At 47.7% G+C, this 15219-nt stretch overlaps 1 protein-coding gene across 1 annotated transcript in view; it reads right to left on the minus strand.

Moving 5' to 3' along the window:
* Positions 1-10523: 10523 nt before the first annotated feature.
* The window catches only part of EFNB2 (ephrin B2), a 41595-nt gene continuing 36899 nt past the window's right edge, over positions 10524-15219 (minus strand). Inside the window, exons 3-5 of the mRNA XM_044250081.1 lie at positions 14500-14592; positions 13651-13764; positions 10524-12242 (exon numbers count right to left, since the gene is read on the minus strand). Of these exons, the coding sequence (XP_044106016.1) occupies positions 11854-12242; positions 13651-13764; positions 14500-14592 (596 nt within the window). The 3' untranslated portion in view covers positions 10524-11853. The remainder of the gene's footprint in view (positions 12243-13650; positions 13765-14499; positions 14593-15219) is intronic.

A 15219-nucleotide genomic window follows, 5' to 3' on the forward strand; every position in this document is an offset into this window, starting at 1 on the left:
CTTCATATGCGCAGACAAGTGAGGCCCCGACGGGCATTGAGGAAGCTGAGAGAGCAGGTGTCTAACCAGGGATGCAGACCTTGGAGCCTCACGCAAGAACAGTGGACAGCCACACACACAGCCTGACCTAGGGTTCCAGCTCCAAATTTGAGTTCTAGCTCTAAGGAGTTTTTAATTATTGTCTAAGAAAAAAATATACTACATGCATATCTCCTCATATCCATTGCTCCTCCGTATCTGGCGGCCGGAATTATGGTAGAGCTTTTAAGCCTTCTCGCTGAACACACGGAGCCCGCGACAGAGAAAACATCAAGCTGTTATCAGCCGTATATTCGTCAGCGATCCTGCATACCTGTTGGGAAAAAAAGGATTCTTGGGCTCACTCAACAGTCATCATGGAATCTGGACCTCTGGCTTGGGGTACGGGAAATGCTGTTTTAAAATGGAAAATCAATGTTTCTGGAACTGCTTTAGTTGAGAGTCGTAATGCTTAGAACAACTCTTAGTTTTCCCCAAATTTTATTTCTCTTAATAAAAAAACTTTTTTTCTAAAAAAGAAGATGTTCCTCTTGAAAATTAAGGTTTAAGTACTAGGCTGCGAATGCTCCTTCAACAGAAGCTTTATCTTTGGTGCTTTCCATTTCTCCTTCTAAGCTTCCAGCATATTTTAGGCAAATGAGGAGTCATTTGAGGGAGTCGCTCAGTATATAATGCCCATGTCTTGCAATGTTTCCGTAGAACCTTCAACACAACCTCTGACTGGTTCTGGATCCCTGTCCACATGCACGTAGCAAAAACAAAGCCGTAACAAAGCAATTCATGAGGGAATGACTTGCCTAAATCTTACTAGTTGAAAGTTACATTATGTCCTGGATACTTAGTAATACAAGTTTGCTTTAGAGCAAGGCATCTGCTCTACAGGAAACGAAATAGAAGCCTGCATCATGATCTCAGCTCAAGACCAGTCTGGACGCGCCCCCGCACACACTGGGTCCCGCACACACTGGCCCCGTGTTAATTTCAAATACACTAACGAACACTGATGTATAGACAACACACCCTTCGGCTCTCCATCTTCCTCATCCCATTTCCCTCGTGCAAGTTTTAAAGGACATCACAGAGTAAAAATGCAAACAAACTGGAGAAAAGAGGCAGTGGAGTGGAGTGCAAGTTATAATTTAAACTAGAAAAAAAAAACTTAAGAGAAAATCAAAGGTAATCGAGCAGTATCTATCAGAACTCCAGATGTGCATTCCCTTTTATACAGCGACACCACCGCTAGGAATTCAGCTTATGGAAGGATACACTTGGGAAAATACCATAAGATGTTAAACACGTATAAATCACGGTGGGTAGGCACATGCTGTGATGGCAGACCATCCTCCCCATCTTCTGTCTCAACATGGAAATTCGAGCTCTCCTGCAGAGCATGGAAAGCAGCACAGATCAGCAGGGGGCTCTGCTCCACTTCCACTTGGGACCCCGGGCCCATAGAGTTCCCACCGTCTTTGAGCTGCACCCTCTGGACCTAATTGCAAGTGAGGCTGAGAAAAATAAGAGAGTATGCAAATTATCTGATGAGTTCTGCTGTCTCTGCCTCGAGATGTATTGTGTGTAGGAGCTTAAAAACCAAATTTTGCTAGTGGGCGACGATTTAAAAGAACTGTGGCATATTATATAGCTGTTAAAAAGGGGGGTTCTGAATGTACCAATGAAGGAAGATCTCCAAGACGCATTATTTATTTAAAAAGCATCATGTAGAATAATGTGTACCTTGTAATCTCTATAGAGATTTTTAAAATGCATATTTATTTTTGTATAAATGTATAAATTTTATAAATGTATAAATTTTTAAAAATTTATATGCAAGAATTATTTTTCTGAACGGATAAACTAGAACCTGTTTATGATGGTTATTTTGAGGGATGGAAAAGGGGCTTGGAAAGGAAACATATATATATATATATATGTTAAAATATGGAATTATATTTATATATCTCTATATACCATATATATCTATATATATGGAAACATATAGAAATATATATATGGAAATATATGTGTACATATGCACACACACATATATATATTTTTTAATTTTTACTTTGTTATTTTAAGGAAACATCATTTTTACCAGATGTAGGTATAGTACTATTTTTGTCCAAAATAAGAAAGCTAAAGAGATAAATTTAACAGACTAACTGATTATATCATGAAATTCTTGGGTTTTTTTTTCATCAAGCTTGATCATGGTATTATGGTTACATGAAGGGGATTCTTTTTTCTTAGATGTTAAGATGTGGGTCAGGAAGTCTGTGACTACTTTCCAATGCTTAGCTAAAGAATTGTGTGTGGGGGGCACCTGGGTGGCTCAGTGGGTTAAAGCCTCTGCCTTCGGCTCAGGTCATGATCCCAGGGTGCTGGGATCGAGCCCCGCATCGGGCTCTCTGCTCAGCATGAAGCCTGCTTCCCTTCCTCTCTCTCTCTGTCTGCCTGTCCGCCTACTTGTGATCTCTGTCAAATAAATAAATAAAATATTAAAAAAAAAAAGAATTGTGTGTGTGAGGGCGTGTGTATGTGTGTGCCGTGTGTACACAGAGCACGGACATAGGTACAAAAGGCTAACCGTCGCATTTACATGGTAGATGTATGCCAGCTTGTTGTTCTGGTCTTTCAGCTTGCACTCTATCTCTAAATTCCCCTAGTCAAAAGCTAAGGAAAATAAAGTGAAGCAAAGTGACAAAAAGCATACCACTTAAGAGCAGAGAGGCTCACGGATCTCCGGTCTTTCCACCTTAGGGTTCCTGTAGATGGAGTCCAGAAGTAGCCGTATTAAAATGTCAGAAATCAGACATCAAAATCTGAAATCAAGACACATCACAGAAAACAGTGGTGATGATGGTCTGCTGTGGGACGAGTTCTCCAAAAGAATTTCTGTGCAGGCCCATAAAAAGCCGGGCGACCTTATTAAGCAGAACCAGACTCTTTAAACTGCTTAATGACCAATAATCACAGTACCTGCTTGGCTGGTGATGTTGCTTAAAAATTTCTGTTGCCTTATTTGAAGCACTTTTCCAAAATCTGCTATTAAAGTCGGCAACAACGAGACTCTTAAAAAACAATGCACAGGGGGATGAAAGCCCTCGGACTCGAAGCCCTTCTCTCTTGAGTCCTGGAGGTAGTGCTGACTCAGGGAGGAGGCATGTCCCTGCACGTCGTTCTTCGGGAGGTGAGGTCCGCTGCCGTTCCGGTGAGTGCTCACCACACACAAAGCTGTATGAGCCCTGCTCGCTGCTTTTTGCACAGTCTACGATTGGTTTCCCGCACTCGGAATGCCCCGCAACCAAAACCCAGAGCCCTCGGTGCGGCGAGGGAGCGGTAGAGAAGGAGCCACCAAGGCGTGCTTGCCACTGCCATTGTCTGCCACAGGGAATCGTCGCTTCCTCTTTGGCAATGGGGACCAGTGTTTCGACCTCGTCTGGGAGACATTCCGAACAGACCTACCCGTGACTGCCATATACGCTATGAACCACGGACACATACGCTCCTGGAAAATGGTGTGTTCTAGTCTTTTCTTGACCCTTGGCCAGAAGGAGGGGAGGAATAAATTCTGTGACGTTGGAGTGAGATTAACACAGTCATTATTTTTATCTAAAATATTTAAGGGGGTTGGTAGGAGGAGCTTCTTATCTTTCCTCTCCCCTTCATGAGCAGGACACTTGAAAGGCAGACACCCGGGTTTCTGCAGGAGCAATCCTGTGTCTGGTCCTCTGAAGCGCTTACGTTGCACGTAACTTGTGGGTCACTCTGGCAACCAGCCCAGATGGTCAGACTGCATTTTTTTTTTTCCTGGCTGTTTTTGAGTTCAGTGCTAACTGCTGTTAGCAGACATAAAGCTCTCTGCAATTCTCTCCTCAGAACTGGCTACAAGAAACCTACCAATTATAGCCAAGAAACGGCCTTTCAAATACACATACGCATTGTAATGTGGGCTAGAAACCAATGGGAAATGTTTTGATTTGCCCTTTAAGGCCAGAGGCAGGCACTTCAGGCAAACTCCTAGGATGTTTGGAAGAGCAGTTATACTAAATTTAGCTTCCTAAGCAGCCCGTTGGCATATATGCAAGGAAAGATTTAAAAGGAACGAAATTTAACCCGCAGGAACAGAAGAGGCAGGTGGATGGAAAGAAGTCTACTAACAGACTCCACTTTTTTAGGCAGAATAAAACTTACAGTTTTATTTATACGGAATAAAACATACAGTCGCTAGAATCATTCTTCCTTCCTCTCCTACGCCCATGCGAGCTGTGTCACTGTTCTCCGTGCTGGAGCAGCGCTGCTGACCCGACTCGGAGCCTCTCCATAAGGAGGGATTTTGTCTTCCACGTCGCCAAGCCCCATTCTCAGTGCATAGCCCGTCACCCACGCCGTGCTAACTAGATGCACGTGGGATGCAACCGTGTGTGTACTCCCTGGGCAGAAGCTTCGAGGCTCGGAGATAAGCCCGAGTCTGCCCACGTGGGCTCCTGGTTGGAATCACTGGCCCAGTCTGAACGAAGGTCCCCTGCTGAGGCTGCTGGACGCCATGGTCTTCCGGCCCCTCCGCCGTCCGTGCTCACCCTCTGCTAACCTGTGCGCGCTCCCCGATGAACAGCCAGATAGTACTTTTTGACTTGTGTTTTTATAAGCTGCACTTCAGAACCGGGCACGTGTCATTGAGTCAAAGCCTAGGAAGTCCCCACATTCCGATGGTTGGCCTTGGTGCAGGGGCAGCGGTGGTTGGCCTGGGGACCTGCCAGGAGCCAGGAGTCCAGACAGAGGTGTCCCCGCTGCCTCGGGCTGTAGGCTTTCTCCACATCATCACAAGGATGCAGAGGAATCCGAACTGCACTACTTTACACATGTACAACATAGAGCCTGGGAGTAATGGTTAGAGACTCTCACGTCACGCTCAGCATCTTAAGTGACATGCGGAGTCGCCAGGTGATAAAGAACGGAGAGACCAGGTACGTAGGGACCCGAGTGACAGATGTAAGAAGCCAGGACCTCCTCCTGTAGCATTTGTTTTCACTTCGTTTTAAGTTCTCCGCTTCCTGGAGCTTAGAAGTAGACATGAATGCCTACCACTTTTTTGGGTCTTGTTGTAGGTTGTGTTAACGAAGCCACCAAACACAAATGCTACACCTGAAGGACGATCTTGTTGGGTCTGGCTTCAGATCTCAGGTGATTTTAAGCAATTTTCTTTGATGACATTTATCTCCCCTACTGTTCTTGGACGTTTTAAGATAGAGTCACCATGGATTTAAAAACAAAACACACACACACACACACATTTCTAGTCATTTTCTTAGGTATGAATGGCACTTGGAGAATAATAGCTCTGTTATCAACTAAAGGACATTTCTCCAGTCATACAACTCCTTGCCTGCAACAACAGAAGCAGAAGTATAAACTATAAAGGAGGTACACATAACAAGGATGTGTTCCAGGTACCAGCGTGAAAAGAATCAAACACCAAGCAAGTGCATCTCAAGCCTGGGAGGAAGATGAAGGAAGGTGGGCTTCCCTAGCCGGTGCAGAGACCACTGCCCACGCCTCACCCACTGCCTGGCCCGTGGTGGCTTCCCCCGAAGTATTTCGGTAGAAGCTGGGCCCCACTTGCAGTGGCCCGAAACTATCTGTAAAGGAAGAAAAAAAGATCTGCTCAGCGATTATAAATAAAAGGCTGAAACCACAAGAGCACGGCTCCCCGTTCCACCAGTATGTATACATTGCTAGTTATCGGACCTTTTTGAATTTTCTTTCCATGCCAGGAAGGAGTGGGGGGGGGGCAGCAGGGCCCAGAGCCCCACATGTGAACTTGTTGCAGGCGGTGGGGAGATGGTCAAGTGCAGCCCAAAGGCGGCGGGGTGTGACTGTGCACTCCCGTAACCCTTCAGAGCTCGACCCCAGGGGACCCCGGGATAAAGAGCTTACATCAAGGCACTTCTGTACAGCCTTTCAGCTGGCATCTTCACTTCAAATCCAGCTAAAGCTAAAAGTGACCTTCCGTGTGTCGGAGTCCGCCCTCTCCCTCTACAGGCGAGGCTGTACAGAACGTGATGGGATGTGCGGAAAGACCGCGGAGCCGTGGGCAGCAGAAAGAGCTGCGAGCGAGGTCTCACCTTCCCTGCAATGAACACATTCAGCGGCGTCTGTGACTGGTCATAAGCTCGGCCGGCATGATTTCTCTTGCGCTGTGTCCTTATACATAGGGGCATTTTTTTTTTTTTTTAATGAGGGTGTTGGTTGTTTTTTAAAACATTGTTAACTTCATGTGGAGAACTGGTTGGAAGAGACTTCGTTAATGATCGTATCACAGCATAAACATCTTGAGATGAATGCCTCTCTAGCTTCTGGGGCAGAGTATAATAACTAAAAAATTGATCCAACCTGGTATGCTACGTTTTATTACAGATAAATACATTATTTTAACCTCTCCCCCGTCGCCGATAAATGAAACCAAGAACAGGCAAGACTCTACCTAGAAAACCGAGAATAGGCAAGACTCTTCCATTCAGCATGGAAAAGTTGCCTTCAAGCACATCTAGAGTGTAAAGACCGCAAATGTCATCCCAGATCGACTGGAAATACAAAAGCAGCAGAACACGCAGGTTGGAGTCTTTTGGACAGTACCCACTGTGTGTCCTTTGATTCTCCTAAGACTCATTTACTACCCAAGCCAATCACCCTTTTGTACACCCATTAGGGAAGTGACTTTTCCTCCTCTGGGTGGTTTTTGCCTTTGATTGATCCTTCTCTGGGTCGGGTCCCGAGACCGACAGCAAGGTGTATGACAGCCACTACTGATACGTGTATGTATTTTTTTCTCCTTTCTACTGGGACTCTTTCTCCCAGTGTTTGAAAGGGCAACTCTTATACCAACAAGGAAAGTGACATTACAGGGGAGCGGACCGCAGACGGTGGGGAGAGCTCACGACCCAGGCAGGGACTCTCCCCGCAGGAGCAGGCTGGCCCTTCAGACAGAGAAATAAGAAGCATCTGAGTGTGACCTCCTCTGCGAGAAGTTTCCGTGTTTCCTTCTCACCCATTAGAAAAGGGTAATGGCTGGGGTGGGTTTTATTTCTTCATGGAGTTTGGCCGACCCAATTTGGAGAAGTTAGTTTCAAACACTAGGTGGGAACAATGACATGGTGTCTTTGGTCATTATTTTGCAATAAAGGCCACAGTGTCAGCTGAAAATGCAACACTTGGCTCTTCTTTTGTTTCAGTCCAGACCGCCCATTAGCGACCTGGGTCTGGAGGGTGGAGCCTCCCGCTTAGTCACTCGGCTGTAAACTGGGCCCAGGAGCTTGGATTTGCCGCGACAGGGCGGTTAGGTGCCGTGGAATGAAAAGATGGAGTAGATAGCATCACCTGAAACTGTGGGCTTTTGGAGACTTTCTTTTTTCTTTCTTTCTTTCTTTTTTTTTTGAAGAAAAGCATTTATTCCACAAACCTTTCTTTAGGACAAGTCTGCCAGGAAGGTGCCACCCAGATCGCGGCTTCCAAAACCAGCCTTTCATGGGAACCTCCTGGGACTTGGGGGGGGGGGCTTTTGAAACCTACAAATTCTTCACTGGGCTGGGGCTAGGATTGGCAGCAAGTCAGTCTGGCCTGCAGTATCTGGCTCCACGGATGGGGGTCTTTCTCATCCCCTCCCCCCAAGTACCTTTAGTACCCCCCTCCTAAGGGAAGGACTAGCCCAAGGTAATGCAGCCAGAGATCTGGGCACCTTTTAGTAACCAACAGCTGTTTCCACTTGGACTGTGGTTCTACCCTGCAGGCACCTGCGGGTGAGGAAGATCTCTTCTGGTGGGGGTGGGGGTCTGAAGATGGTCTCAGCCAGAGCAGGAGCAAGTCCTCACCTGCCCAGGCCACCTTCCCAGTGCAGACAGACCAGCATTGAAAATGTGGTTCCAGTCACCACTCTCTTGCTTGCTTGCACCAAGTTATCACAAAACACGATTTCACCGGTGTTAAAGTTTGACCGAGATCATCTGACTTTCTTTCCTTCCTCCTGGGACTTTTTCATGAAGACCAACGAAGCTGTCTATGGCTAACTGCTCTGCTTGAGTGGAACTAGATCAATCTGGAATTCGGCACTGAGATAACAAAGTGCATCTCCCTCCCTTTCCTCTCTCGCCTGAATGAGATCACGGCTCAGTTGCTGTGATCCAGGTGAAACTAGGGACGGTTTCTCGTGGGGATGCTCCGGACTTGATGAAAACTTACGATAAAATATTATTTGTGAAATGCGAGTTTGAGTTTTATGGGAAAACCAACGGGCTCATGGCCCTTTGTGAGATTAATAATCGCACTACGTGCATGTCCTGATTTGAAAAACGGGCACACAAATGCCCATGGGCAGAAGGCCCGGGGTAACTGTAATTATAAAGAAAACGGAGTAGAAAAGCAAATTAAAATAACAAGTGAAAAAGAAAGAAAAAAAAAAGAAAAAAGAGGGAAAGGAAAAGACTTTGAAGGCACTTTTTCCATAGGAAAAAAATATTTTATTTTTTTAAGAACAAATTCAGTTTGAAACAGACGTGGAATGTGACCTCACGGGTTTCATTTCTGGGGGCTGACTGCAATGTGGAAGTAAAGCAGACTGAGAACCTAGGACAGGCTAGTAAAATAAAACGAAGAAAGAAAAAAATATTTATAACTCAAGCATAATACTGTGTTACTTACAAATTGGACAACGAAATTTTAAATAAATATCCATGGTACATAATTACGGCACAAATATGCAGCAATTTGGCAACCTTTTATACCATTTTTTCCTCATTACAGTGCAAAGGGGAGAATGACACTGCCGTTTAACAAGCTGTAGCTAAATACATTGCAAAATTCAGATTTTATACAAAACATCTTGCTTAGACTTTATAAAAAACCAACATTGCTCTATGTACACAATCTGGGTAAGAAAAGCCATTTCTGTTTTGTTTTCATGTGTATTTTTATTAAAAAGGTGAATAAGGCTACTGTAACACCCCAAATCCATATACAGCAAAATCTGAACCTATTTACAGCATCTTCACTTAAACATTATGGTGCAAATTCCAAAGTCAGGTGACTAGGGATGATAATACAAGCAAGGCATTTACAGTAACTTTTCCAAAGCTGAACCAACTTCAAATAAAGGGACAGTTGGTAGATTGTCATATTCTGCACCAGACACAAAACAGACGCACAGAACACTTTTCAACTGGTTGCAGGTAACTCTTCATCAATTCTCTGATTTCACAGTTTAGCGTATAACCAAAATGTAGCCAACTGATGAGACACACATTTGATTTCATTAAAATCAGACTATTTCCCATTTTTCCCCTTCTTGCCCCTCTCCCCCATCCTCAAGGTTAATTTTTGATGGCTTACAAGAAACTCTTGTGTGGATGCACGAAAAGGAGAGGGTAGGGTGATGGAAAGAATCACATATGGACTGTGGCTGGTCGCCATGGCAACCCTGCACAGAACTCTGATAGAGATATATATAATATATATTGCAGATATATATTATACATATATGTACACACGTAAACCACTCACCCACTCAAACATACACACACGCACTTTGGACCAACATCATTTTCAGGTTCAGGAAATAGAGAAGGAATAATTTCTGTGACAACTCGTTTTTGCGGTATTCACTGGAGGTTTGAGAACCTTAAAATGCTGTTGCTACATTTTTTTTTTCTCCCAATTCAGAAAGCAAAGTGTTACCATGGTAACGGGACTATGTTAAAGATGTCTGTTTTGCATAGCACATAAAAAGTAGGTTTCCTGTTTACTCGTTTTGTTTCCCAGACGGGAGGGGACCAGGGGACTGGGGAGGAGGGTGGGGGGTGGGGCGGGGCCTGGAGCTGAACTTGCCGCCGCAGCCCCTCCACGTGACCAGGTGGGTTTCAGAGAACACTCAAGGTTGAGCCCCAAGGCAAGGGGAAACACGACACAGGGAAGAAATGCCCGGACATCTTGCCACTGTTCAAAATATGGTTCGGTCACATCCATTTCCTGGTGTTGGGGGCCTGCATTTCCTAGTCTAGGTTCCGTGAGATGCCTTCAGAGGACTGGGTTATTTTTGTGTTTACTCTTGTTATTGTTGTTTGGGGAGTGATGCTGTTTCTTCCCAGAAGTAGCTGTCGATTTTTCTTTTTTAAGCACTGGGCGTTGGGACCACGCAATTGCCACGAGTGAATTTCACATCCTCTAGCGTGATTTGTGTGCAATCTTAAATATATATTAGTAAAAATCTTTCATTTTCTACCCCTTGTGTTCTATATACCTATTATAAATACGTGCTATCTTCCTTCTCCCCCTCGACGTCATCACCGATTTCCCGCTTAAGGACCCCAAGGGGTTCCCCGTGTGCTTCGCCCAGGCACAGAGCAGCCTGGCTGTGGCCTCGCTCGGTACCCTCCCCTGGCCCACGCGGCAGACAGGACAGCACCGCCAAAAACCAACGTGTGGGGAGGCGCCAAAAACCAACGTGTGGGGAGGCTCCGTGGCGGAGGGGATGGGGGAGGGGCACTGGGGGGAGGGGGCGGGGATTCTGACCTACCTTTTACATAACAGAACTCCTCAATAACATCAATGATGATGGAATTACAGCCTGTTGACCTTTGGCTTTTCAACGTCTAGGTCAGATTTGGCTCTCTGCTATTCTCCTAAATGCTTTCCCTGTGTTTAATAAAATGTGATCAGGATAGCAGCTGAGTCCGCTCTAGACCTCATCCAAAGCAGACCGACTCTCCTACAGCTTCCAAGCGGTACCTCTTACTGCCGGCACCACAACAGTCCTGCCCGAATCCGTCATCAGCGCCCACGGCTCCCTTCCCTCCTGGCCTGTTCCTCCCCCAACAATGCCCCTTTGTTCTCCCCAGCGAAGAGGACTCTGGTTTTCCTGCACGTTGCCATGCGATCAGGGCGGATTCCTTCAAAGGCACCCTCCTCCACTGTGAGTGGTGTTGTGTCTCCTACTTGCCTCCTAAAATCTCAGCCAAACCAAAGTGCTGTGCTACTCACGGGGCTCCCCCCCACCGGACTCCGCTTTGGAGGCGGCAGCCTGGAATTGCATCTGCAGACAGCCCTTTTCCCCAGCCCGCCCCCTTCCGCGAACTCCGCGGCCCACAGCCCCGCCTGGGGCGCCTTATTAGCAAACACCATTTCTAGAAGTGTATTACCCATTCCGTGGTAGCCGTGGCTGCAGGTGCGCGGAGCAGGAGACCCCCAGACGTGAGTGTTCCAGCAGTGATGCAGAGTGCAGAGGGAGAGGGGCTCTCCCGGGAAGCACGGCAGAGCCCCGGAGATCGGGCAGGGGCGCTGGGGGGACGGGGTGCCATGGGGAGGACTGGAAGCTGGACCTCTCGGAAGCCTCCCCCAGCCCGAGGTCTGTGTGTCAAGTCCGGACGCTCCGCAGCAGGAGCGCCCGAGGCAGAGGACTGCAGGTCCAGGCGCGGCGGCCCGGGACTCCTGCCCTGCCCGGGAGGCTCGGTCTCCCCCGGCTCCCCGCAGGCCCGAGTGCCGGCAGCGCATGGCTTGGAGGTGGAGGGGTGGGAGGCGAGCGCCACAGTCCCAGCGGGGCCCCCTCTGCGCCCCCCGCTCCCCGCGGCCGGCGAGCATCTGTCTCGGCCGCGGCCGGGGCGCTCACACTAGAGAAGCTGTCCAACTCAACAGGGCTCTCCCGAGAAGCGGCGTTCCCTCTCCCCCGCTGCGCTCCAGTCCAGGCGACGCGCAGGGGGTCATCAAACCCTCCCCGGGCGGCCGCGGGCCAGGACGTTTCCTCCGGGAAAGCCAAGGCACCTCCGAGTCTCAGACCTTGTAGTAAATGTTCGCAGGGCTCTGGGGGGGCATCTCCTGGACTATGTACACGGGGTGCCCGTAGTCCCCGCTGACCTTCTCGTAGTGGGGGCAGAACACACTGTCCGCAGTCCGCAGCGGGATGATAATGTCACTGGGCTCCGAGCCGTTGTTGCCGCCGCCGCGCTTCGGGGTGGCCAGCGTGCTGAGCGACAGCGTGGCCGTGTGCTGCGGCGAGTGTTTCCGGTGTCTCCGCCGGTACTTGAGCAGGAGGACCACCAGCGTGATGATGATGACGATGAAGATGATGCATCCTGAAGCAATCCCCGCGAATAAGGCCACTTCGGAACCGAGGATATTGTTCCCGGAATGTCCGGCGCTGCTGCCGTCTGTGCTAGAACCTGACCGGCGGGGAGAGAGGGACACGGAGCAGAGGGGTTACTGCCGGGCCGAGCGCGGCCGGCGGGTTGCGAAGCCACACCAGCCGTGCGGGGGGCCGCCAGCCTCCCCCCCCCCCCCCGCCCCCGACCCCCCAGACCGCGCCCCTCGCGCCCCTCGCCGTCGCAGAGCCCAGCCCCAGCGGCCACCGCCACGCGGCTCCGGCATCCGCACGGGCGACCCAGGTCCGGCCGTGCCGGCTGCTCCCAGCCACCCGCGCCAGAGGCGAGCTTCGGCGGGGACACACGCAGGGGGAGGCCCCTAGTCCGGGCAAGTGATTCCTGCCCCCGCGCGCCCTGCTCTTCGCCTCGCTCCCGGGCACCGGCTTCGTGGGAACCTCACGCTGCCCGCGTTCTGGAGACGAGCCCTGCCCACTGGCACCGCGGCCGGGGAGCGCCCGGGGACTGCTGGGGCCTGGGAAGACGTTCAACTCCTAACTCGTTTGTATTATTTGATTTACACCTAAAATATATTTGGAAGGCGGCAGAAACTCTCACACGGAACAGGCTGCCAACCCAAATGTTAAGCACGAAAAAAATCGCCTGGCATCATTATATGATCCATTTATCAGTTTGTCACAAGAATTTGACACATCTTGTCATTGAAAGTTAGAAATAACAACTTCCCTCCTTGAGGCTCAGAAAGAGGGGGGACACGGCCGCAGATGCCGGATTCACACAACCACTAACCAGGCACACGCACCCCGGATGCGGCATGGCTGACGTCTGTCCAGCCACCGCTACACACAAATGTCATCCCCGTGCAGACAAACACGCAGCCAGCTGTCCAAGGACTGCGAAGAAAATGAAGTTCAATGACAGCCAGCTTTCCCTGTTATTCTACACTGTGGCCAGGGATCCCTTTGGTATTTTATTTTACACTGAAAACGCAAAAAAAAAAAAAAAATTCCAGCCATATAACCACCTGAAAAACACGGCATTATTCAATATTTTAAGATGCTGCCACCTAAAATGTAGAAGGAGATCAATCGGGCTCTTTGTGGATTAGATATAATTAGATGAGGGATTAGTACATTAATTACATATACATTAACATCGGCTCTAAGCTAGTGTTGCAACCGGCACAATTAAGTGTGACCAATAAAAATAACTTTGGTCTGAATGAGCGGCGCTCATAATTGGTCCCTACCTCTGATGAATTCTGCTCTTCTGAATGTGAACCTTTCGTGGGAATGAGTTCTTTTGTTCTAACTGCGTAATGAATAACAACCAACCGAGAACAAAGATTAGCGACTCTGGGAACTCCAAGTTCACCCCACTGGTGTCCAAGTGCTCAGACTCTGTTCTACCTCTTGGGCCCGGAGGCACCCGGGATGCACAGACCTATCCACACCCCCTCATGCTGCTATACCTGGATTTGGTTTGACAAAGGGACTTGTCGTTGAACTTCTTCCATTTGTACCGGCTTCTAGTTCTGGGCGTCGTGTTGGATCATGATGCCTGGTGGACCCAGCGGAACTCGCATCTATATGAGAAAGAATAGATTACTTACAGCCCAGGCGTCTAATGCGATCTAGCTCTAGGAGCTTCTGGATATATATCTCAAGAGGCATAAATAGCAACGAACGTTAAGATTCTTTATGCAAAGTGCTGTGACATACAAGAATATAATTTTCCTTTTAAAACAAAACGGTTATACTAGTTATTTCAGAGGTTTGGATTCTGAGGCCATCTGTGCAAACTATAGGGATTCTTGCATTTGGCAGGCAGAGCATTGCAGATGACATTTCAATTTAAACGAGCAAGTTGATTGACTACTATACCAATTTCTAATTAGAAGAATAATTCTGCACCATAGGTTATCTGTATGTGAAAAGGCTCAGGAGCTCAAGTCTTCTGTAGTCAAGAGGCAGAAATGGGCAAAATGGCAGAAACTTAGTTTTCGCTCTGGGTATCTTAATTTTTGGATCAAAGAGGTGTTTTGCTTTTAAGAAGGAAAAAGAGTGTATATATAAGTATATACGTTAGATGGCAATGGACATCGTAGCTGGCCGACCTTAACTTTTAGAGGAATCTCCAATAAAAGAAGTGTGTTACATTGACTTGAGGCAATCTGTCAGTGGCTCAAGGTATAGAGAAATGTTTGCTTTCAAAACTAAGCTACGAGGGAGTGAAGGCGGGCAGTAACGGCATTGGCGCCACACTTGCTGGGGGCCGAACCAGATTACAGTGGCTTCATGAAGCAGCAGATGGTCTTTACCTTGTCCAACTTTCATGAGGATCTTCATGGCTCTTGTCTGGCACACCCCTCCCTCCTGGTTATCCAGGCCCTCCAAAGACCCATTTGATGTAGCTGATTAAAAATAAAATGGACAAAACAAAAAAATAAAGAAAAAATCAGGAAATCAATAAGCCAAGTTTACATGAACATGAAATGTCTGAAAACAATTTGAAAAATAAGAATTCACTCTTAGTCACAAGTTTTCTGAAAGTATGGAATGCTGAAAGCCAAACATAAAAAAAAAAAGAAAAGAAAAGAAAGAAAAATGGAGACTGTCAACACATGCTATCTGGTTTCAAGTTTACTTAAGCGCTTCCTCCTTCCTTCAGAACCAACTGATTTAGTAGTAGTCCGTACATAAAAGGGACAGCATCATCCAAAAAGCTACTATTTCAGGGTCAAAGTCAAAAGAGCACGAGAGTTAATACACTCACTTTAAAATGTGGTAATCATCCCACAACACCTGCTTCCTCGACTACAGATTTCCTGCTTCAAGAACAATTAGCTTGATGCTCCTGTGTGCCAAGCACCCGAGTTCGGTAAACACTAAAAGAGGACACTCCCACACCCGCTTTCCTTCTTTCCCAGCCTTATTCGAGATGAAGAAGGAGGCTGAGACTCAGGCCTTTCAAATGCTGAAGTTTCTCTCTATCATTCTGTACTGGACCAGTAACAGCAAGTCTGTTCTTATTACCGAGA

This window comes from Neovison vison, chromosome 5, assembly GCF_020171115.1.
Source record: "Neovison vison isolate M4711 chromosome 5, ASM_NN_V1, whole genome shotgun sequence".
Classification (NCBI taxonomy): Eukaryota; Metazoa; Chordata; class Mammalia; order Carnivora; family Mustelidae; genus Neogale; species Neogale vison.